Source organism: Pogonomyrmex barbatus, unplaced genomic scaffold (genome assembly GCF_055798465.1).
Source record: "Pogonomyrmex barbatus isolate J1 unplaced genomic scaffold, ASM5579846v1 scaffold4, whole genome shotgun sequence".
In the NCBI taxonomy this organism is placed as follows: domain Eukaryota; kingdom Metazoa; phylum Arthropoda; class Insecta; order Hymenoptera; family Formicidae; genus Pogonomyrmex; species Pogonomyrmex barbatus.
Genome location: NW_028297138.1, coordinates 12,576,630 through 12,600,857, shown reverse-complemented (window position 1 = coordinate 12,600,857; position 24,228 = coordinate 12,576,630). Strand labels below are relative to the sequence as shown.

Below are 24,228 nucleotides of genomic sequence, written 5' to 3'. Positions count from 1 at the left end.
TTCTAAAGTTTTGACGATTATATTCATGTTACATGTCTCAAATATTCTATTTTTTTTTTTGTTTAGTTAAAAGAAAAAAAGGAAAGAAAAGTGCTGGGATCTCCTGAAAGAGGAGAATCGCTCACGGATGATAGTAGAAACAACATTTATTGTCATACATATATACATGCCATAATTTTCGTTAGAGTTAAATACAGCTGTTTCCTAGAGACGAATGAATCTACTCAGTCAGTTTCTAAAGACCAACGAATTTTGAATTCAGTCGATTTTTAGTATGGACCCCTCATTAATTACTGTATCAACATATACGCTTATTTATTAACCGCGCGATAATTACACGAATCAATCGGAACGACTCTCCTAATTCTTACGTTTAATAATGCCTACTATTTGAAAAAAATGTAAAATGGTGTTCCATCATCAAAACAGAAAAATATTGTACGTCAATTTGTCGTATTATGTTATGAAAAATTAATAGCTAGCGGATACTGTATCGAATGTATAATGATGGCAGTTACAAGCGTGCGATTTTAACAGCGTGATCGTCTATTTTTCAGATATATGTAACTACATTCTTTTTTTATTGTCATAAAAACGTTTCATTATTTACAGCAAAATACTGATGGTCTCGATGCAATGCATCTCCATCGCGTTTTTTTTTTTTTTTTAATACCTAAATAAAAATATGGCAGAGAAAATTATTTCAACATCCATTACACTGCGATGTCTTTCAATAACAGGAATTACGGTCCGATTTCGTTGTAACTGAATGCTCTCAACATCTTTATCAAAATCTTGCTCTTCGTTTTAGTTACGAGTGAAGATCACCAAGATAACCATGGCGAAATACACGTAACATGATCGTGTGTGATCGCGTGATGATTTAACTCCATTTTGGGCGCCCAGATGCGTCGGCGTCAAGTGCGCCGGTGCTGGTGCCGGAAACGCAGAGATCCTCGACTTGTTCGCAATATTCGGCAAAGAGGAAGAATTCCGTCTGGACATCGGCGTCGTGTGGCTCACGTCCTTCGAAATTAGCTCTAACTCCCCTTTATCGTGTATATACGAGTATTTCTTTCCTTTCTTCTCCGTTTGCTTTCGCCAGGTATGCTTCTCGATGATTTCGGTATTTCGCGTGGAGACTGTCGTCGATTTGGATATGTGTAGCTCTGCAATTTGATTTTGGAGAAACGGGAATAATTACGGCTACTGTCTGACTGATTAAAAGACTAAATTGAGCGCGTAAAAATTTAATATAGAAATTATATATTAAAATTTATAATTTATAAATTAACTTTAAATATATATATATATATATAAATTATAGAAAATAATAGGTTTTCTGAGATCTTTATTATATGTACACGTGTTATATTTTTAGATTGTCACAAGACATAATTATTTTTGGTGGAATTCACTAAATTTAATTTATTACATTTAATATGAATTTTTGAATATTTGTACGAAAATAACGATTATTGTACCTTGTAATCTTATGGATCCCTCCGCTTTTCCAAAAGCGTTTTCAGCGGAGCACGTGTAAGTGCCGAAATCAGATTTGTCAAGGCGTCTGACAGTGAGATTTAGCTGATATGCATAGTCGTTGATAGTTACTTCCGATATGTTGTGTTTGTCGCCTTTCAGCAGTTTGATCCCCGAAGTAGATGTCTTCAGAGGTAATTCTATTAAGAATATATTTACATCTATATTTAAAAAGAAAATCCTTCTCTATTAATATCTCTTGAGGGAATGGAGGAGAAAAGTTTCAGTATAAGAATATATCTTCAGTAACTTAGAAAATTTACAACGCATATACATTTTAATCTTTTTGATAAAATTATTAATTCAACAGAATGACTCGATTTCATTGGAATAAATAATAAAACTGGCGTGACTATCCTCGCAAAGAGAATAGCGGAGCGATCTAAATTTTCATCAAATTTTCATCAAAATCGCCATATAAAAATTTTTAGTATTTTATAGTATTTCAATCCTGACGCATATATGATAAAATCGAAATTAAAAGACATTCTCAGAAGATGTTAAAACAGAAATGTTATATATTTCTCCAATGAATTTTTCACGAAATGCTGTGCCAATCTGGCACGAAGAACAAATCAATTAACAGGTAAATCGGCTAAATCGATAAATGAAAAATTTATTTCAATAATGGCTAAAAAAAAAAGAGAACCATTACCATACCAAGCATCTAAACTTGATACAAGCTTATGACAACTTGTGCTCGAAAGGAATTGACGAAGTATCTAATGTACGTAATACGTTCAACAAACGTTACATATACAATATTCTCTCACCATTATTTCTGTACCACGTGTTCAGAGCCTTCGGCGAGGACTCTACGTAACACTGAAGGAGGACGTCGCTGTCGACGGGCGCCGCTACTAACTGGTTTGAGACTTTAATCAGCGGTTTGACTTTAACGAGAAAGATGTAATTAGTCGTGCAACTCGACCGAAACGAAAATCGCAACCCCCGTAGCAGCACACGTAACACTTACAGCGGACGTTGACTTTATATCTCTTGCTGACCGATGGCGGCACTCCGTTCGACGCGATACAGAGATAAGATCCCATCTCCTGTCGCTGAATGCCCCGCAGATGAAGCTGCTCACCCTCGAACGTCCGCGCTGCTTTAATATTTCCGACGTGATAAAAAGATCCGAAAATCCAAATGTCTTTCAGACGTTCTCAATTTTCGACACAACACTCTTATTCACATGACCGATTTATTTTTCAAATATCACCTTCTTTCTGCCGAGGAGATGCGCTACATCACCCGCACAGGTTCTCTTTCAATAAAATTGAAAAGAATTCTAATAATAAATAATGAACGATCCCCTCGATGTTATTCCAATGAGAATTTTCGTCCCCGAGCTGAATAAAAGATCTGCGTTTCGAACGTTTCATCTGAATGTCATGAAAAAAAAGTTGTCCATTCTTTCCGAATACGTTATGCATAAACGTGCGTCCAAAGACTGTCATTACGTAAGGATCCGGTGATTAGAGACTTTCGAGACAATATAAAATCGAGATTCTGATGTATGACGGCGGAGAGGAGACGGCGAAGTCATTCTGGCGGGATGGAGATACCGCGGTGGCGTAACGCTCTCCCGACGCAGTGTACACACTGGATATTGCAATCGGGTACGTGAGTCGATAGAAGGGGAGGGGGGGGGGGAATCGCGGCGAAGAGGAAATATATGTAAAGTCAACATCCATCACTCACAGTCAGGAAGGCTAATCGGATGGCTGCTTTTCCGCGGGACACGGCACGACGGACACCGACGACGGGGGTTCGCTCCGTCGTCGTACACCGCCGCCCTTTTAAAAGTGATCCGCTCGCGGGGAATATTTTCATCTTGAAAATCACACCCCCGCGCGCGCTGCTCGCATCAATTAAAGATAAATCGTCAGACGTACGGTTTCCGTTTTAGCTACACTCAATCGCGTCCCTTTGGACTCGGCGTCATAATCATTAGTCATAATCCCGACGCGACGGTGGGAATTTTCATCTATTTTCGGCGGGGGCGCATTTAACGATATGCCTCGGTGGAATTTTAATTCACCATTTTAAAGACCGCGACGGGCGATTATATCACTTTCACGAGATAATATAAGCATTATCGTTTAATTAACAACTAATCAAATTCGAATATGGGTTTCTATTATATTCCATATTGTATTACTTTTCAGTCTGATCGCATAATAAGCATGTTCCTGTCAACGTTAATTATTTCGTGAAATATATATATATATATATATATATATATATATATATATATGTGTGTGTGTGTATGTATACGTCGTAAAATATATCAGTGTCTCTTTGAATTTTCATGCAAATCGCGGAGAACGAGGATAGAGGACATTTTATTTCTACATCATTTCCTCTTTTCTAACTTAATTTTTACGTCTTCGTTTTACGTGTCTCGTTTGATTCCTTCGCGTGCATTCGCCAAAACGTTTTGGATCTACTTAGCATCGTACTTTGCTTGGTATGGTTCTCGTTCCTCAGCGTGATGTTTCGGCCGTCTTCCCGTCGCCAGACCACGACAGGTTCCGGATTACCGGTAGCTCTGCACCGCAATAACAGATCGCCGTTTTCCTTGGCAGTTAGCATATCCGCGGTGTCATCCAGATCCATGATATCGGGCGGTATCACGACCTTCATGTGGCCGGTCTGCGCGCAAAATCCGCATTCGTTACTATTCGGGAAAGTGCCGATCTGTACCTAACTACTGTACATTCGATAAAAATCGAACTTAATTAACGAGAAACAGTTTCGATATATACAACAATAGTGCAATATTCAAAATTGTAAATATTAATTAATATTGTCAGTCTTTAATTTTTCTCTGACGTACTTATAATTAACTTGGAAAAAAGATGAAAAAAAAAAAAGTAGGAGAAGTCAAAAAGGTATCCCCTGTATTTAAGATAACTAATCTTTAGACGAGACAAATTTGCAAGTTGAAGCGAGAAATTTGAAAAAAAAAAAAAAAATATTAGCTCAATTTAGAAAAAAAATAGCTTATCAAAGGGAGACTATTACGAGCGTTTCCCGGTTTGAATGTTCTCCGTTTTGTACGGACATAAACGCGGCGTGTATACGCCGCATTCACGCGACATTTGCGTTACATAGAAGGACGGGACGACGTATCGTCCCCTATTCGCCGGCAACGTAGAACGTGATAGAGAACAGCGATGACTGTCGCGCTAATGTTCAGCGGCTCTACTGACCTGGCTCCTCATAGGATCCGTATTAACTTGACACATGTACGTGCCGGAGTCGTTCGGCTGAACGTTAGTCACGTGCAGCTTCCATGTGTTATGGCCGTTGTGAGTGACGGACAGGCGAGGGTTGTGCGCCACCATGTGCGTGTGAATGGCCAAAATCGCACGCGAATCCGACTTTATCCAGGCGACCTGCGCGTGACGTGACAAAGGTGCTCATTTCGTCCATTTAATAATTTAATGGACCACGTATAAACGACAATTTGAAATCAAAATTATATAAAGCGCAGCTAATATGTTAAATATGATTCATAACCATCTATCAACCATGTTTGACAATCGGTGTAAACTTACTAAATTTATTTGCAAATTTATAAAAAAATTCGCAAATGACGAGTGTTTTGCATTTCTGCCTTTTATAAATATCTTTAGGGAATATGCATTTCTTCGTAAACATCCCGGTCGTATCCAATAATGAAATGTTTACGAAGCACCGTTAACGTAATATTTGAAAAATGTACGTTTAATTTAGCTCGCGATGTTGTCAAGTTATATTTATGCAAATCATAAATGCGTACGTGAGTAATTGATAAAGTGAAATTGATAAAGTGAATAATTGATAAAATGAAAGTAAAAAAGCCAATAAACCGAACTTTTATATGAAAGTCGAGTAATTTTACCCTCTAAGTTATTTGAAACTCAAGCGATTGCATTTCACGATTAACGATTAGGAAATGTTAAGAAAATAATAAATAAATTAATAAAGTAGAGAAATAATTGAATAAACAAATATGTTAAACTAAACGACGTATACGATGTATGCTTTTCACGAAGCTTTTTGCGCGAACGCAACAAAAGAATGCCGTAAAGATAATAACGTGGGATACGCAGAAGAGATTTTTGGTCTTTCTCGTGCGAGAGGGAAGCTCGCGTTTTGCATAAGAGAAGAACGGAGGGAGATCGAGCTACCTCGTATGAAGACTCTTCATTAGCACGGTGGCGGGGTGGTGCTTAAAAAGCGCTGGGGTGCTTGCGAAAGGCGCTTATCGGTATTCATACCGAAACACCGATGCGGCGTTAGGGGTTGCACTCTGAAATTCCGCTCGGGTTTACGCCGCTACAACCCCTATTCCGCGCTTGCAGCCTCCATCTCTCTCAGCGCCGACTTGGGTCGGCAGCCCGATCTGTCATATTTCAGACAACGACGGAGCCATTCAGCGGGATAAAAGGGCTTTTAAATCGCGGACAAAAGCTCGTGTCGCCGTGCTTCGATCGGCAAATGGAATTTAAGGTATGGGATAAATAAGGTAAGGGCAAAGAGTATCTACCTGTTGGAAACAGAGCTTTCGCGGTGACAACCCGCTTGCCGGGATCACGTTTCGTGATCCTACGTGGATCAGGAGCAATCGGCCCAGTGTCCATCCGATATGTCTGACGCGCGCGGCATGGTCTACATGACATTGCATCTCAGGGTATTGCATTTACGGCGGTATTACGTGACATTCGGTTACTAAATTTAGTTGAACTTAGATATCCATGTGTGGCCTGTCGAAATTTCGCATTTCTACGTCGCATTTGCTCGCTCGTACTCGACGTACGCATTTTTGAAAAACGATATTCCGTACGATATTATATTTTTTTACACATATAGTAAAAAAAAAAACGTCTACCTTTGTCAATCAATTTGAAACAGATTATTAACGTAACAGTACGCGCGTTTAATTACAAGGGTTGAGTTTCTCATGGAGAGACACAGCATCGGAGGCTTTAGATAGAGCTGCACCGATCGTTACACGGGACTGTGGTAAGGGGTTAAATTTCTGAGATTAGACGCTATTGGATGCACGAGACGCGGTTATGTGTAACGTGACGATGAGTTCGACGCAGCTGCCAAATTAAATAGCTTTCGATTCAGATATCTTAACGCGAGAACGAACGTGTTTTTTGTTATGCATTATGGTGAATTTTGTTCCTCACCGTCACGCAAACGTGCAGTGGTAAAGGATTTCCTCTCTTTTCTCTGTGTGGAAAACAAAGTATGCACACGTTGCGAAAAAAAAAAATAAAATCATATAAAAAATGTATACTGGACGTGATTGAACAAAACGAGAATAGAAAAAAAAGATAAAGAGTAAAAATATAATATTTTACGTGCGCGCACGCGAGGTTTCTTTCCGCGTCGACAATACATCCAAACGAGATGGGAAATGAAACAAGAGAGTAAATGTTATCGCAGTAACTGATCGGAAATTGAACAAAGTCGAGATTGAAGATTTTGATTTCACGAAGGTATAACATGATTGCGAATGCATAGAAAATACATACAAAAAGACGTACAAAGAATCATTAAAGATCTTTCAATTTAAACTTCTCTCCACAATTTCGCGATAACAAAAATTCACAATACGATCTAATAATTACAATCCTATAATTAATAATAAATTGTGAGAATGAAAAAAATTTATATTTTCATGTATTTTTTTTTTATACGAAATCAAAGAATAATAAATGTTAAAAAACTTAAAACATATGTACAAAACAAAGAGATTAAAATCGGCGAAAGTGATAGAGGATCTCTACAAATTGATTAGTTTCTATCAGATAAATATTCCAATCAAACAATAATAGTTTGTGGATAAAATAAATATATTCCTAATAATAAATTATTAATATCGTACGAAAATTATATAATTATTTGTTTCAATACAAGTTTAAATATTTAATTCTATATAATTGATTATTGGCGCATATAGATAATTACAAGTATCCGTGCGAGCTTCGCATAAATTTGGCGACGAGCCAATCCGTGTCTCTTAATTCATCATCGGGTTGTAAATTTAAGTTTGACGCTGTTGCATTGCAAAATTACGGCTATTCTCCGTATACCTTTCTATCTAATCGCCTTCTCCGGTTGAAGGGCACGAAGTGCATACAAACGGTGTCGCAAAGTCAGCGCGAATTGCACGGGGAAAAGGAGAGCGAAAAGAAGGAGATGTACGGCGACAAAAATCAGGGCTATTCAGCCGGCGCTATATTAGCGGATCTGATTTATGTCCTTTCTTCCGTCGTTTCCTTTCTCTTTCCAGGAAGAGGGAGCGAGGGGAGAGACCTTCGGCACAGCCGCGAGCGACAAGGCGGCGACGAGCATCTCCACGAACACGCTTCAACGGCGTTAGAAACGCGATAGAAACGATTGTCGCGATTCGAGCGTGCAATCAAAACTTGGACTTCTTCTTGAAAGTGAATTACCCGCGACTAGGGTCCATCCTAGAAGAAATTCCCTGGATTCTGGCGCGTACAACCGAACACCTTCCTCACAAACGCACGTACACACACGCCAGCGATTGCGGATACACGAAGAGCGAACGTTTCGACGTTAAATCGTGATCAATGTTGACACGGGACGACGATTGCGACAAAACAAGCGAGTTGCCGACACAGCAGCTAAATTGCTAATAAAAATTGGTAGCATCTGGAAAAGTAAACATACAAATATCCTCGAAACGCTTAAGGATAAACACGACAGGTTGCAATGCACGGAGTGTCAACCGACTTAAAGGTGAGATTAGATTTTCTTCAAAATGTCAAGATTTTCGAGTAATCAGCGATTGAAAATAAACAGCTTTTCACGAGTAACGAGGGTTTGAAAGAGCAAATATATTGGAATTAGTCAGCTAATTTTAAGTCTGCTTCAATAGAACCTCCATTCGACGTTTAATTGCAATAATATTTAAAGATAAAAGTTCGAACAAAGAGGTGATAAACGATAATGTGGAAAAATTAGATTCTAAAGATTTCCTACCAAATTTGTCATTAACACTCATTCATTTTCATTTGATTTGCGCAATATTATGTATATATATTTGCAAAATTAGATTTGAGGAGACACGCGCGTTGAGATTTTCGTTTTGTTCTCTTACAACTCTCTTAATGTCCGGTCTTCGTGTATCCATAATTATTTTGCAGCGTAAGAATAGTACGGTGGATGGAAGAAGCAGCGTGGTAAGATCGATCGGAATAGATAGTTTAACCGATACGAGAGCGGCGCTGCCTTCCTCGCTGTCTCTCTCGATACATTTCTCCCCGTTTTGTCTTTCTGTCGCTGGAAAATGCAACGAGTCCTCGATGATTTCGCTTGATTTGCATTGTCTCGCTATGCAAATCCAAGGAAAACATCTTGACATTTGTGACGTCGCTCGCGGCTTCTCCCTTAGGAGTTCAAAGAACGATCGATACAAAAAGTCGACGGATCGTGCATATCATTTTTACGAAAGCTTATCTTTCCATATGTAGGTATTGTTCTTCCCTATTATAACGTAATAACGTAATGTCAATTGAAAAATAGTCTAATCATCGTACTCGATAAAATCGATCTCCCGGACGAGCGGAACAGTCTGCGCGATTTAAACTTTGGAAAATTTAAAACTCTCTTAAATCTTAAATTCTAATATAAATTTTATCTAAGAGTCGAATAACATAATTAGCACGAAAGAATTTAATGATTGTAATAAAATATTGAAATATTTCGGTGCTCTTGAAATATTTGGAGTCTTAAATATTTGTCAACTTTAATTATTAATTGCTCGTAATATCGCTGCTTCATTTTTAGTGCAAGATTAAAGTTTCGCTTATTTAAAGTATTTAGCAAACGCAATTGCTTTGCAATTAAGCGTTTTTGAATAATCCAAACTAGGGGGTAGGGGTCTCGCTTAATAATCAAACGGAATAATATAGTTCCACGTGGTTACGTCGCAATTACCCGGCAATACAATCCGTCTATGTTGCGTCCAGTGTATTAAGTGAAAATACGATCTAGGCCACACTACTTACTATTTCGAGCGGTGGCCCTAATCGACTAGCTAATTACAACACGCGCACGAGCGTGAATATATTTACCTTGTAAGACTGGAGATGATTAACGACGCAGGTGAAGGAGACGTCGCGACCTTGAGTGACCGTGTGATTTTCCAAGAGCGCCAGAAATTCGGGCAGGATCTCGGACTTGGGTGGCGTTTGTCCTGGATTATGCAATTAGCAATTATGCGCCAGCGATTATGGCTAAAACGATCCGCGAAGTTAATCCTTAATTAGTCCGCCCTGCGGGCCAACTTGCCGCCGATATCGCTGCCGTTACGAAATATGATATATGATATGGATGGTGCATTAGGGGAGTTTCGGGGAAACCGAATACAAGAATGCCCATCACCCACCTTTTTGCGCTGGGCGAGCAAAATTTAATCTAGATCGTCGCGTTACTTATGCACGTAACGAGCGGCCAGTGGGCCATGTTACCACGTGATCATCATAATTCTTTCTTTGCGTTGCACTTTTGATTATACCGTTGGTGTCCGTCCCGTACGAGATGGATTTAGAGAACGTTAATTTTGAATTAAAACTAATTTTAAGGTTTGCACACATTTCGTTCTCTTACAATACATAATACAATGGATAAATAAATGGATTAATACAATGGATAAAAATTGGCTTGTATTTTTTTTTTTTCACATACAAATATATGTATACTTGATCGATATGTTTCAACTCGATAATGTTTCAAAATTGTTTAATATGTTTTATTAATTTTATATTATTTTACTGGATTTAATGGATCTTCTAGAATGTTCTTTGTTTTAACATTTTATTACACAGGAGAGCGCGCCGCATTATATTGGAGTGTTTATTAACCGCATCAAATTCTTGGATTCCGTAATCCTCGCACGTCACGATATTCACCCTTCGCATTCTCGCGTGGCGGCCGCCAATTCGATGTGACGTTACATTTCAGGAGGGTCGCGCGTTCATCCTCGCAATAACTATGGATGGAATAGGCGAAAGAAAAAAAAAAAGAAGATGTATACTTCCTGTATCTTTCTCGGCAAACTTTTCGAAACGATCACGCGAGCACGAAGGAAAGGGGAGAAAGTTTCGCGAGAACGGGGTGTTTATTAATCACGTAGAACACGGCCGAGCGAAAGTTCGCTGACTTGTGGAGTAATCATCATCTATCATGATCTATCGCGTGGAAAGGTTACCCCGAAGACCAGATAGTATTTTTGTTGATTCGCACATGCGAGTCAAGTGCTCATACATTACAATTCGAGCTTGTTGTAATCTACGTAACAGATCGATCAAGCGTCACTTCGAATTAAAGAGAACTTTCCACAAACATTGAATAGTAAGAATATCAAAATTCTCAAGATCTAAGATGAATTAAATTAAAATATATTTTGTATTTTCTTATCACAATTATTTTACATAAAACAATCCAATGTTTCGCTTAAATGAATTTCGCTTAAAAAGGAACGGTGGATTTAACCACACTCGCCAACTCCATCAAATTTCCTGCATGTTTTTCATTGTTGCATAATTCGAAGTATACGAACTACTAAGGTTTAGGTCCAGGGTTAAATATCAATATTTCTTGGAAAGAATTTCGCAATTTACAGTCAGAATGATAAACGAGCAGCGGTAATAAATAAGTAAACGTAACGATACAGAATGCGAGCAACGTTTCGTATCTCGAGGCGGGGGGGAAAGCCGGCGGCTTGTGCCACTTTGCAACTCCTGCAACTTCTTTTTAAGCGAAGATTCTTTTTAAGCTCTCGCGGAAACGCGAAAGGCTACCATAGCGACGTCTTCTGAGAAGAATTCTATTTGATTTTTACTGTAACTGGAGCAAAGAGAGGCGGTACAAAAGTGGCGTAACGGGCACGATACCAATCGCGGTGATCTCCGTGTAGAAAGAGAGGAGGAAATTCTGTCATTTCGTGCGGATTAAAAACTTGTAACTTTTACTTCTCCTCGTAATTCCCCATCCAGATTCTCTTTTTTCTCTTGCTTCTCGCAGAGATCTGTGCGGCACGAAGACACTTACCTTGTGCCCAAGCGGTACATTCAACTCTTACCGAGACTGGTGCGGAAGAAGGCGATGATGAGGACGCAGAGTGCGACGTTCCGCGATGCCATGCCATAGGGTAAGCCATACGCCATACGTACTGCAATATAAAACGTGATACACATTAAATTAGAGTGCTGTGTTGTAAACGTATTGAGCGAACTGAGTAATAATGTCACACTTAGAATGAAGACTCTTATTTGGTATCTTTTAATTATTTTATATTTATTCTTTCTAATTTCTAAGTAAGAAATAATTTATTTGTAAATTTTACAGTAAAATTACCGTAGAATTTACAGTTTAATTTAAAATCGATTTAAAATTGATTGAACACGGGTAAAGACCATGCAAGCTGAAATGCTTGGAAAGTTCTCTTGTTAAAATAATTAAGTTTGAATCAAACTATTTAAATATAATTACGATAACTTTAGAATGATATTTTGTTATCAGTAAGCGATAATGTACAAATGTGAAAATAAATAATAATAATAAATAAATAATGAATATTTAACAAAAAAAGAAGAGAAAGGAAAAATATTGATATAGAAATTTGTAACAGACAGACGTACGTTTTTTTATTTATATTTTTATTTGAATTTGCAATATATTAAGCCACAAATAAGAATCAACAAACTGCGAGATCAAAGGCAGAAAAGCTCACGTGCGTTTCTTTCACCGCTGAAAAGCAAAATGAAATAAACAAACCGACTCCAGAGAAACGTGAAAATATAAAAACTGCAAAAAATCGACAAAAATTGTTGTAAAAGATATATTTCAAAATCCAAACGTCAAAGAAATTTAATTGCTCAAGAAATATTAAATACGATATGTAATAATTTAGTTTTCTTATATGTTATTATTATTTCGTAAACCTCTAGTTTGCGGTCATAAACAGTCATAATTAGAATTTTCGCTAATATAATATATTAAATTTTGCGTGAGAGGAACATATGAGGGAGTTGTTACGGTGAGGCGACTAGCCTTGGAGACGAGAGGGAGGAGAGAGAGGTCGGAGTCGAAATCGAGAATTTCGCGACGTCGTGCTCGGAACGAGGATACGGAGGGAGAGGACGAGAGGGGAGGGGAGGGGAGGGTCGGTCCCGAATCGCGTGAATATTAACTCGACAGTTGGTCGCCACATAAACGCCAACCCGCTGATATATTCCCTGTTCACCCGTTGCCGACCGGCCAGCACCGCAATAATACTCTCGAATGGCAGTGGAGGTGCACCCTCCTCTTCGCACCCTCTCGCGATACGCGCACTCTGCGTCTCCGGGATCACACGTGCGCGCGGATGTGTATCACATATACGTATGTACGTTCGTTACGTACGTAACGACCGCACTCCGACAGTCAAATGAAAATTTCGCTCGTATCAAAGCTCGCCCTTTATGACTTCGGCCGGTCTTGCTTTCGCGTTCGCCAAAAATTCTATCTTTAAAGTTCGCATTTGTAATTTTAACTTTAAAGAGCTCGAATGAGTTTAATTTTAAAATTTAAAATAAATCAGAGATCTTCAAAAAGTAAATTGGATATTCAGTTTACGTCACGGTTGTAATCACGATTCAAAGAAATTCAGATTACAAGTTCAGCTTACATTTAATCGTTTTACGTGACAAAAGCCTCAATCTGCATCTTTTGAATTTTCTAAAGAATGTATAATTACGTATCAATAAAATCTCTTCAATTCTCTTCAATTAAATTATAACTTTGGAAAAATCGTCTATTCTTGAAGTTTATCTCGGATAATCTATAATTGCGTCAGATTTTAAAATAAACATTTTTTTATAATTTTATATAACGTGTGTGTGTATTTCGTATATTTTTTTAAATAATTTTCATATTTCTTATAAAACAGTATACATAAAATTATATGTAAAATTCTATTCTACATTCCGAGACGAGTTATAGATCATGTGAAATATAGACTTTAAATAGATATTTATAGTTGTTATATAAATCCTATTTCAGAAGCATCACGATGTAAACATGAAAATAAGATTTCATATCTTAAAACACGAACGATTCAACAGTCACATTTTCACATTTTTGAAAGGCTGATTAGTAGTCAGGATATCAAAAACTTCCTCTAACTTCGGCAATACCGTTACCTATCGTTCCACTCCAAGCGCACAAGCACATTAAACTATTTCCTTCCGATGAATAATCAAGCGTACCTGTTAACGTTTGATAGATTGAAAATTATCGACCTGGATGTAATTTATTTGAGAGCGTCCTATAGGCGCATATAAAAACAGTGTAATTAAAATATGATCATTCACAAAATAATTAATTAAGTATTATGAAAATTATTTCATTTGTCACATGTTTCCAAGTGATAGGATTATCATCCAATATATCCTTTTAATAAGTTTAAAAATTTTTCAATTATACATGCGCGCAGCGAAACGTCAACATTGAAGATATTTTGAAGATAACTGTCAATAATAATCATATCAATTAGAGAAATTATCGAATCTAAACAGATTATAAAAGTCTCTCTCACAGATTATAAAAGTCGTAGAATTTTGTACAGTCCAAATCCATAAATTCTCGATCACTTTACGCAAAGTTTTACAAAAAAAGAGAAAAAGATACAAAAGAAAAAGCTAAGAAAAAATGTTCTACGTAAAAATATTTTATGATTTAGCCGTATAACTTTTGAAGGAACTCGATACTATTTCGATAGTTTTCAAAGTATGAAGAAAGTTGATAATTGGAAAGTCGATACGTATCCGTGTTATTAGATTTACGCTGTAAAAATGTTCATTATGCAGCTGTGAGTGCACACGTGAAAAACTATATAGTCGCTCGCGGAGATATTTAAAGCTGAAATATTCTTTCGGTATTGACAATTTACAAGATTCACGTGATTAAGAGGTTCTTCTTGATGAAATGAAGTAGAAATCGAACATATATGTTGATCATAATATCCTAAATCTTCGTGCAATATTGTATTATGCATTCATAACATTATAAAAATTACAAAATTGTTCACACAAGTACGTTTTCCTTAATCCTATTTCCGTCAAGTTAAGAAATATTTTCGCGGTAGCGAGATTTTTTTCGACTGAGACGACGGTAACTTTCGCTTCTCGCTTCTTCCGCTTTCTCTCGCTGTATTTCCTAATCTCGTTCCTGTTTCTCTCTCTCGTGTTTTACTGCGGCCGATTCCTGAGGCGTGTGAGAAGAAAATAAAAGCCACCACGACGACTGGCATCGACTATCCGTTCGTTTTATCAGGTTTGCTAGCGAAGCTATTACTTACGCGTTTCCTTTTATTTTGGCTTTCGTTTTCTCACCGCGGTGATCGCGTTACACGCTTCGCAATTTCTCGACGCAATTCTCACGTGCACTTAGCGAATACACTTTTTCTCTCGCCAAGGCGCCTCCCGTTTACATACAGCTAATCTCTTCTCACCGAGGTTTACCATTGGTTTGTTTCTTTAAATATTCTACCGTGAGAAAAGCAAATCCAAAGTTCTTTACTGCGTGCAAGATTTGAACATACTTACCAGAACTCAATGTTTTCTTTCTTATAAAACATATATATTAATTTATTTTACTCGAGATAAATATTTTCCCTCTTACTTTCTCCAACAAAATGCCTCTGAGATTTTTTCATTCTTTGTTTAATGTCGTGTATGGAAAAGGAATAGGTATTTAATTTGATTATCTCTACTAATCCGATTTGATTCTTATCTTACGACAGGTAATACCGAAGCTGTCTACCGCTGTCACATTAATACATGTGCCCATTAGGGTAATTTACACGCCGCGTTTGGCGAGCTAAACCTTGTATTTAAGCTATCCAGGAAATCAAGTTGCAGACAGGAAATCAAATGAGGTACGACTGGTGAATAGGCCAATCGCCGATAATAGGGCTACTAAGGATTATTGTTCTAAGATAATCCTCTCACATTGCATGTGAACTGTCGAATCTGTCGAAAAGAAGAGAGAATACCGAGAACGAATAGGAATTGGAAATACTTTCATGAGACATGGGTTTCTGATAACGGACACGCGTGATAAAATAACACAAAACTCTCTTCAATATATCAAATAACATTTAAATAAAATTGTTTCTACACAAAAAATACAGGATTTAATTTTCCGAATTGCCGAGTACTCGAATTACGGCGGGGCAATGTCGATCGGCCGGGTCCGATTAGTTACAAATATTCGATTTCAATCGCTAATTTTAAAGCTTACCCATCGGTAGCCCAAGTGAATCACAAGTGAAACAATGATAAATGTACTCCTCAAATCCGACGGAATGGTTTCGCGTATCGTAACAAAGAAATTTGATCAATCATTCTTCCGACATTCGTGAATGGGAGATTTATCGATCTCTTTCCCCATCAAAGATGATGTATATCACTTTATTAATAAAAAAGAGAGAGCTTTCTCCTTCAAATAAAATTTCACCCTTGGATGCAGAGAGACGTATGGATAACGAAACCTCTCTCGCATATTCATTCGCTCGCCCCACTTGATCTGAAAAAGTGCAACTGCAGTTTCCGGTATTCTCTCTTCTACTAATATCAATAGATTCCTCTACTTCTCTCTCTCTCTCTCTCTCTCTCTCTCTCTCTCTCTCTCTCTCTCTCTCTCGATCAATCGAAAGTTTCGTTAACGCTATCGAGAGGAAAGTAATAGCGATTGATTATTGATAAGGTACCAATGACGAAGGTAGTGACGAAAGCCCTTGAGTTGACTCGAGGGATTTTCGTAACCGCGCTGACTTATCGCTGCTTAATACGCTCTTGTCGACAGTACAAGTTGTGAAAAAGTTTAACGCAAATCTTGTGACTCGTTATATCTTTCGATTCTTACAAGAAAGTCCGTAATTTTAAAGAGGACAGACGACTCTTTTCCTTTATCTTTTGTCATTAAATTTAAATTCCCTTTGTTTTATAAGAGATTATATATTTTATTTTACTACGAACAGATCAACTAAAGATGATAATTATATTAGATAACAATTTCTCGTATATGCAACTGATTCCATATATCTACAGTATCAAATTTTATGTCTCTTCTCTCTCTCTCTCTCTCTCTCTCTCTCTCTCTCTGTCTCTCTCTCTGTCTCTTTAACAAACTTTTGTACAATAACCATACCATACCCGCTATAATACTATAGCCAAACCAGCACATCGCGGCATATTAAATTTCTTCGTTAACTATGCATTGTACTACCGATTATAGGACCCGTTATAATTATGACGGTAATTATAATGTCTCGTTACCGATGCGCTCCGCGACTTATAATAGAAGTATGTATAAGGTTGTCATAACACTCTCCAGTTGGATAATAAAAGGTCTGAAGACATTTGAAGGTAGGAAAAGTACCATATCACACTGAAACTGAATATATTCCATCGATGAGGGATTTTGATGCAAATTCGATAATGTTTAAGTCTCATTTTGGTCTATTTTTCACAATTTAAAAATAATTTTGAATAAAGAATCATCTGTAAAAGAAAAAGTTTATGAAATATTAAATTAATCGAAAAATTAATTCAATAAATAAAAATCAGTTTTATTTCTATATCAAGTTATTAATTATCAATGATAAATTAAAGATAAAATTAAAGATAAAATAGAATTTTTTGACATTGTTAGCAAAAATAAAAGCTAGTAAGAAAAAAGTTGAATATCTGCTAACAGAATTTTTTCCATTTATAAGAAATGTTGTTCAATTGTAAAAATTGTAAAAGTTTTAAAATTTGCTATTTTATTTATTATCAAATATATATTAGTCACTTTTAAGTAAGTAGATCGATGATGACACTCTTCGAAGAGAATATAATAAAATTCATCGGTCACAATACGCATGAAATTGGATGGATGCACACAGTAATTCTGCAGCTGTAAAAAAGACGTATCATGCAAAAAATATTAATGTGACTGCAATCGCGCTCGCTTCATCGAGTAAAATGCGCTGAAAGGTCGGCTAACAAATATCGCGGAAAATTCGGGGATTAAAACAAATCTCGATAATGCCATGCCATTGCGTAACGCAGAAGTAATAAAATCGCGGTATTTCGCGCTTATTGCTTAAAAAATGTTTCATCCGAACAGATTTTCCTTCCTATCCTGAATATAAGCCGCTGTCAAATCCACGATCTCTAAATTTCCCTCCACGCTCGGGCGAACTTGTCGACGAACTTTCCCTTCTTCCCTTCTTCCTCTCCACCGAGTTTAAAATAAATATTCTCTCACGATATCGCCGCGCGAGTTACTTTACTAATTATGTTACAAGGGATTGCCGCTGAAGTTCCCGTAAAAGAAGTTATATATCTGTCTGCCTTCACCAGCTTTCCCGGAGTTGCTCCCTCTACTCTCTTTCTCTTCACTTTTCTACTGTTAAACTTAATTTACTATCTCTTACTATCTAACTTTTTTGTCAGCGGGACATCTTCGCTCGGTTTTCGTGTCGTCCGTTGAACAAACCGTAACAAGTCGTGCCAGTGATACTTGCGTTCTACAGGATATACCAGACAGGGTAAATTGTACTGTTAAATACCACAGTCTTTACCGCAAGCGTGCTTGTTGTAACGGTATGTATGAATATTTAGCCGTCTTTCCCATGCACCGCCGTGACTTTACTGACACTGTAAATGCCATTGTTTCTGCTGGATAAGCATGTCGCATAAAAAAAAAAAATAAATTCAAGATCGTTAACATTGATATACGTCATTTGCATACAATAATTTTGAATAATGAAAATCTTCGATCCATAAATTTAATCTCGTAAATTATAATTGCAGAATACTCGCAACAAAATAAGAAGATATTAAACATCTATGAAGAGATTAATATTCAAAGAGTCTTATATATCTTTTAATGAAAAATATATTGAAACATAGAGTGTTCCATTACTTTTATTAGCGAATCTCATAGAATATAAAACATACGGAATATATTTATTCATATTTGTATATATATATATATTATATATTAGAATAAAAAACACTTGCATTAACTTTTAAAAATGCTTTTTCTCGTAGAAACATAATAATTATTTTGTTTAAAACATAACTCGCTTGTTTTAGACAAGTTCTTAATAAAAAAAAAAATGCATTTCTAATGGCCTGGTCGTATCTGAAGACAACTCATCGTTCTGAAAATATTACAATTCCACCAACTATTCTCGTCTTACTGAGATGGTCGTACGTACTTGTCAAACCTCTTAGACATCTTACGTCGCACCATTCATATGCGGTTGACCATCGCCCGAGGCGACACGAGAGGAGGCGTCGACGTAACGACGTGCGAGTAACGACGTGAGGAACTCGAATTGCTTTCCTGGTTTCCTTCTTTTCTCAACCTCCCACCCCCTCTCTCTCTCTCTCTCTCTCTCTCTCTCTCTCTCTCTTCCTCTCGCTCTTTCTTTCTCTTTAGGCTGCTTACAGCCTAATGTGAGTCACGGGCATGCAAAGGATGCTGCGAAATAGCGATTGACTATCGATGAACGCGAAACGCCGTTATCGTCGTACAAGCGACATTAGGATGGGTTTCGAAGGGAATTCGCTTGCGCGATGGAACTTGAGGATTGTGGTTCGAACTGTCTGCGAAGTTGGAAGACACCTTAACACACACACACACACACACACACACACACACACACACACACACACACACACACACACACACACACACACACACACACACACACACACACACACACACACACACACACACACACACACACACACACACACACACACACACACACACACACACACACACACACACACGTACGTACGTATATTCTCTCTCTCCCTCTCTTTTTCTCTTCCTCTCTGCATCTCCGAGATGCAGCATCTCGTTGCATACGACATCTCCAGCCTCCGTTTAACCTCCCCAGGCAACTCCCCGAGGATTCTTCCGTCGCGATTCTCGGTTGCATTTAAGGTATCGGTATCGGGGAGAATGGCAAAAATATTGGAATATCAGCTGAGAAAAGAGGCGATATTCACTTATGTGCCTCCGTCAGCTGCTAAATCGCGTTAAATCGAGCCGCAGGAAATGAGACAAGCGGATGAGTTCGGGTCCCTGGCACATCTTTGACATAATGCGGTGGTCATGCGACGTTGAGTGTTAGCGCAAAAATATTTACTCGAAAAAGGCTACTCAAATCGAAAATTACGTATGACGGAATTTCTTTCAATATATCGTTGCTAAATGGAATGCAAAATATTTTTTATAGTGAATTATATTATTATTAGCCAGATATAAAATAATTGGAATATACATTTTAATGTATTTAAATCAATATATCATCTCATATGATTTGCGTAACGAAACGTCTATTAACACGACCGAATGTCGGCGGCTTTGATTTCTGCCCATCGTGATTCTGCATCGAGGCCGCAACGAGGACAACATGTGCGAACGATCAACTTATCCAGCGACAAATGGGTCATCCGAGGAAGTTGGGGAGGAGAAAAAGAGCTACATTCGTAAAGAGGCTTAGCAGCGATAAGTTGGCGCCACCACAGCACTTTGCAACACCGGGAATACATCCCCCTTGTTACCCTCCGTCATGGGGCCACTTCAGTAACAGAGTTCGGCGGTATTCAAACGTCAAGTGGTGGCTCACCGACGTTTTAAGTATGTGTATGTACATATGCGTCTGTCTCACTGATCCCTCGGTAATACGGCGTGATGGATTTCCAACGAGAGAAACGAGAAAAATGAGAATGGGCGAGGTGGCCACGAAGGTCTTATGAAGAATTATTAAGAACACAAAATGACAAAAGAACGCATAGGCCGCGACGCTCACTACTGACGAGTATTTGTTCGGCGAATAAAAGAGTTTCGCGATAAATGCAGGGCCGCGATCCGATTCATGCTCAAAGCATTTTTGACGTCATTCTATCTTTATTATTCATTAGATGTAAAACAAGGATAGAATGACGCCAATAGTGCTTTGAGCGTGAATCGGACCGCGGCCCAGCTGTGACTGCAAAGCGTCGTAAGCTTTCGTACGTAATCATCGATATCAATTGAACGTAGAGAAGAATGACGAAATTTAATAGGATTTTAAATTAAATATTTCAGCGATCGATCTCGTATTATTTCACGGTTATTACGTAGATCTGTTTTTAGAAACAACGCATGAAACGCATGAATTTCCACGTTTGTTCCACGTTTCTCTCCATGTACCTCGTAAAAGATACATACGCCGTACGGATATGTACTCAGCAAACAAGAGAAATTCGATCGAAACCGAGGTCTTCTGAGATCGGAACTAAAATTTACAGTGATATTTTAGAACTGAATAAAAATGCTGCCGAGAAATAAGATATCTGCAGGTCACGGAGATATGCAGATAATAAAAATGTGCAGGGAGCAAGAGTTAGCGGCGGTGAGTAGTGAAATTAGAAAGGTACGCGCGATGCAACGAGGGTAAAACCCCCGCGCTCGGCGAGGATCGATACACGATTTCCGTACCTTCGTCCGCTCGCGGAGTAACGAACAATCGGTTCCGCGGCGAGAGAGCACGAGAGTCGAAGAATTGGAGAATTTGTTACTTCTCCAGACGCCGCACAAAGCGGATCCGATGGGATTGTGGTAGGAATTGGTGTTCGCGCGAGTAACCTAATGCTGGATCGAAAGAGAGGGAGAAAGTAACACACGAAGCAAAGGTGAGGGAAAAGTTTCCTCGTAGTAACCGGATCTTAAACGAATTATTTCGCTTTGGAGAAAATAAAATTCGCTAATCAAAGGACTGTAGCTGCCACCGCGCTCGCGTAATTTTTAAAAGAAATTACACTGTGATACATTTAGCGACGAAAATTACATGGCACGCAACACATTCGACCTCTTTTCTCTTATTAAAGGTTAATCCCTTAAAAAATATGATTTCTTTATTTTTCTCTTTGGTTCCATACGTCTATTCTGTAATTTTACTTGTGTGAAATCGAAAATTTATAGATTTAATATTTCCATCTCTAGACTGGCAAAATTAAATTTCGATAATAGTTATTAGTCATACGCACGTGACAATAAGTCATGCAATTTCAAAATTAACAGACGAGAATCTCTCTCTGAAAAGAATTTATCCATGATGCGAGAATTGAATTCTCGAGACGGACAACCGGCTAATTCGCGACTCGCCGTGATTGCATCTTAATGCCGCTTCCAACGTTGCGGATGGATCGTTTTCGAGATATACGCGCCGGTGATGATGCTCGCGACGACGACGGAGGATGATGACGGACAGAGAGCGCATAAATGAGAGAAAGAGAGATGAGGGGGGAGAGAGAGAGAGAGAGAGAGAGAGAGAGAGAGAGAGAGAGAGAGAGAGAGAGAGAGAGAGAGAGAGAGACGTCGAGTTACGCGCTAAAAGCGGAACCAACACAGGAAGCTCATTAAGTTGCACCCCGCGGGCTGGGTGCACACACAGAGATACAGCAGGTGCCCCTTTTCACCGCCGCGCATCCATCCTGCCTGCTTGCACCCTCTTTCGGCTACCTGTCCCCTCTGTTATCTACCGTGCCACGTATCATATTTTTCGTACGCGTTGCGTCATCCGTTAGGCGTCATTAGCGAAAAAAATTATGATAATGGAAATAGCGCCCGAGGGCCGACATTGAATACTTTTGCGGTACACTTCTCTCTGAGTTTCCCATAGTATACACAGTTGGCAAACATTACATTACTCGGAAACTTGTTCAATAATATAGAAGAAGAAAGCGTATTTGAAGAATGATGTTAATAAACGAGAACAGAAATTAGGCAAGTTTATTTTACGTTTATTTACTATATTATATTGAAGTAATATTATAATATATTTTGTAGAACGAGATTTAATTTTATTGCTGTGAAAATATTGATTTTCTGGTCCCCAAATCACTGAGTGTTATTAAACGACGAATAATTATGTGATAAATAATTAAATGATAAATAATTAAATAATATATTTAATTTGTTACTTTATGGAAGAAATAATATTACGTGGCGAAAATTAATTTGTTATTATACAACAACAATTTTCAAACGGTGATGCGAAATAAAATGAAAATATTATAAACTGTTTATGCATACAAGATAATTATAATTAATCGGTAACATGTAAGTATGTCGCGCGAAATGTAGCTCATATTGTTGATATGATATTAGACTTATGAATCGCTTTGTTCCGATTTGTTTAATGTTCGATGAAAAATCTGTGAAAAGACCATTTCGCGCTGATCAAACGAGAGATCCAAGAGAGATCCGCTTTCACGGATCGTCTGTTTCGAATAAATATCGATTCATTTAGGCCGGAGTACCCGTTCGTCACGGGGTAACTGAATCGGTTTGTACGAAGAGGGATTAGCTCGGTTTGAGCGAGAGAGAAAGGGATCTATGTACAGGAGAGCGAAGGCACGGAGGAGAAGGGCACGCTCTCTGTTTTCGAAGTGCTGCAAATCGTTTTAACGATTTCATGTTTTGTCTGAAATTCGAGAGAGAGAGAGAGAGAGAGAGAGAGAGAGAGAGAGAGAGAAAGGGAGAGAAGCTTCGAGTTATATTACGAGAGTTATTCTATTTGTTAGCGTGGTAATAGCATATACGCGGTAGATACGATCCCATTAAGCAATTTCGCAACGCGAAAGACGAATAGGCGTTACAGTCAAAAGCGTGCGAGCGAAAAGGAAGGAAGAGGAAGGAAACAGGAGGAGAAAGAGGAGAAGAAGAAGGACGAGGAGGGTAGGCACACCAGAGAAAGGTGCAATTCGATCTACGCGAGCGAATTCGTGATTGGGAATGAATGGCGCGAGCTAGTTACGGCGGACTGAATTAAAATAAATCCGCGCGGCGGATTACTGCGCGTTAATTTTTATACGACTCCCCGTGCGTTCGGGTAGTCCGGGATACCGATTAAACGCATTTCACTCGCGCAACATTACAACGTTTCTCCCCACCTTTCGAGAGATAGTCGCGCCAATTACATTAATGGTGATAATAAGAAACGTCACGCGATCCAATTTTAATTAGCGCGAAGATACCTCGAGCGAGAACGGAAGTATGCCATTCCTAATGCACACGCATAATCCAAATGAATTACGTTGCGAATATTAAATCTTGTCTCCAAACGCGAAGCGGTTTTGCTAAAGCCGCCGTAAGACTTAAGGCGGATAAATTTTATGCGCGCTTGCGAGTTCTCGCAAAAATATGAAGTTCGTACTTGGCGCGACCATAATGGCCACATTACTCGCTGCTAACGAGTCAAGGAAAACAATAAGAAAAAGATTTGTTACCACGATAAAATTTCATCGGCGACGTTATTATTTATCTGACGTGGAAGTTAGTTTTTATTCTTCTTTCATATTGGCTATTTCGTTAATCTGTCAGATATACTGACAACGCGATACGATGTGGTGGATACTGATAATAATTTCAATTGTCACAGCGGCGTTATCGTAATAGCACCGAACCCACCTGATGCTACATTGAAATTACACGTATCAGACAGTCAAAGTATTTTCGCATGCCGTATTTAGGAATGCGGACGTAAATGTATGGCGGCATTTCGCATTTTCGTTACATCGCACCGACTTCAAATTTATTATATCACGCATAAAT

General features: G+C 38.3%; 1 protein-coding gene across 3 annotated transcripts in view; it reads right to left on the bottom strand.

Annotated features, from left to right (window-relative positions):
- Window positions 1-128: 128 nt before the first annotated feature.
- LOC105425601 (lachesin) overlaps window positions 129-24,228 on the bottom strand; it is a 32,081-nt gene continuing 7,981 nt past the window's right edge. The window contains exons 2-9 of one of the 3 annotated variants that reach the window (XM_011636443.2): window positions 11,660-11,749; window positions 9,651-9,772; window positions 4,761-4,946; window positions 4,008-4,200; window positions 2,519-2,650; window positions 2,316-2,435; window positions 1,485-1,682; window positions 129-1,169 (exon numbers count right to left, since the gene is read on the bottom strand). In XM_011636443.2, the coding sequence (XP_011634745.2) occupies window positions 808-1,169; window positions 1,485-1,682; window positions 2,316-2,435; window positions 2,519-2,650; window positions 4,008-4,200; window positions 4,761-4,946; window positions 9,651-9,772; window positions 11,660-11,744 (1,398 nt within the window). In that variant the 5' untranslated portion in view covers window positions 11,745-11,749 and the 3' untranslated portion in view covers window positions 129-807. Of the gene's footprint in view, window positions 1,170-1,484; window positions 1,683-2,315; window positions 2,436-2,518; window positions 2,651-4,007; window positions 4,201-4,760; window positions 4,947-9,650; window positions 9,773-11,659; window positions 11,750-24,228 lie in introns of those variants that run through there. The other 2 variants (XM_089081034.1, XM_089081035.1) reach the window with 2 other exon arrangements.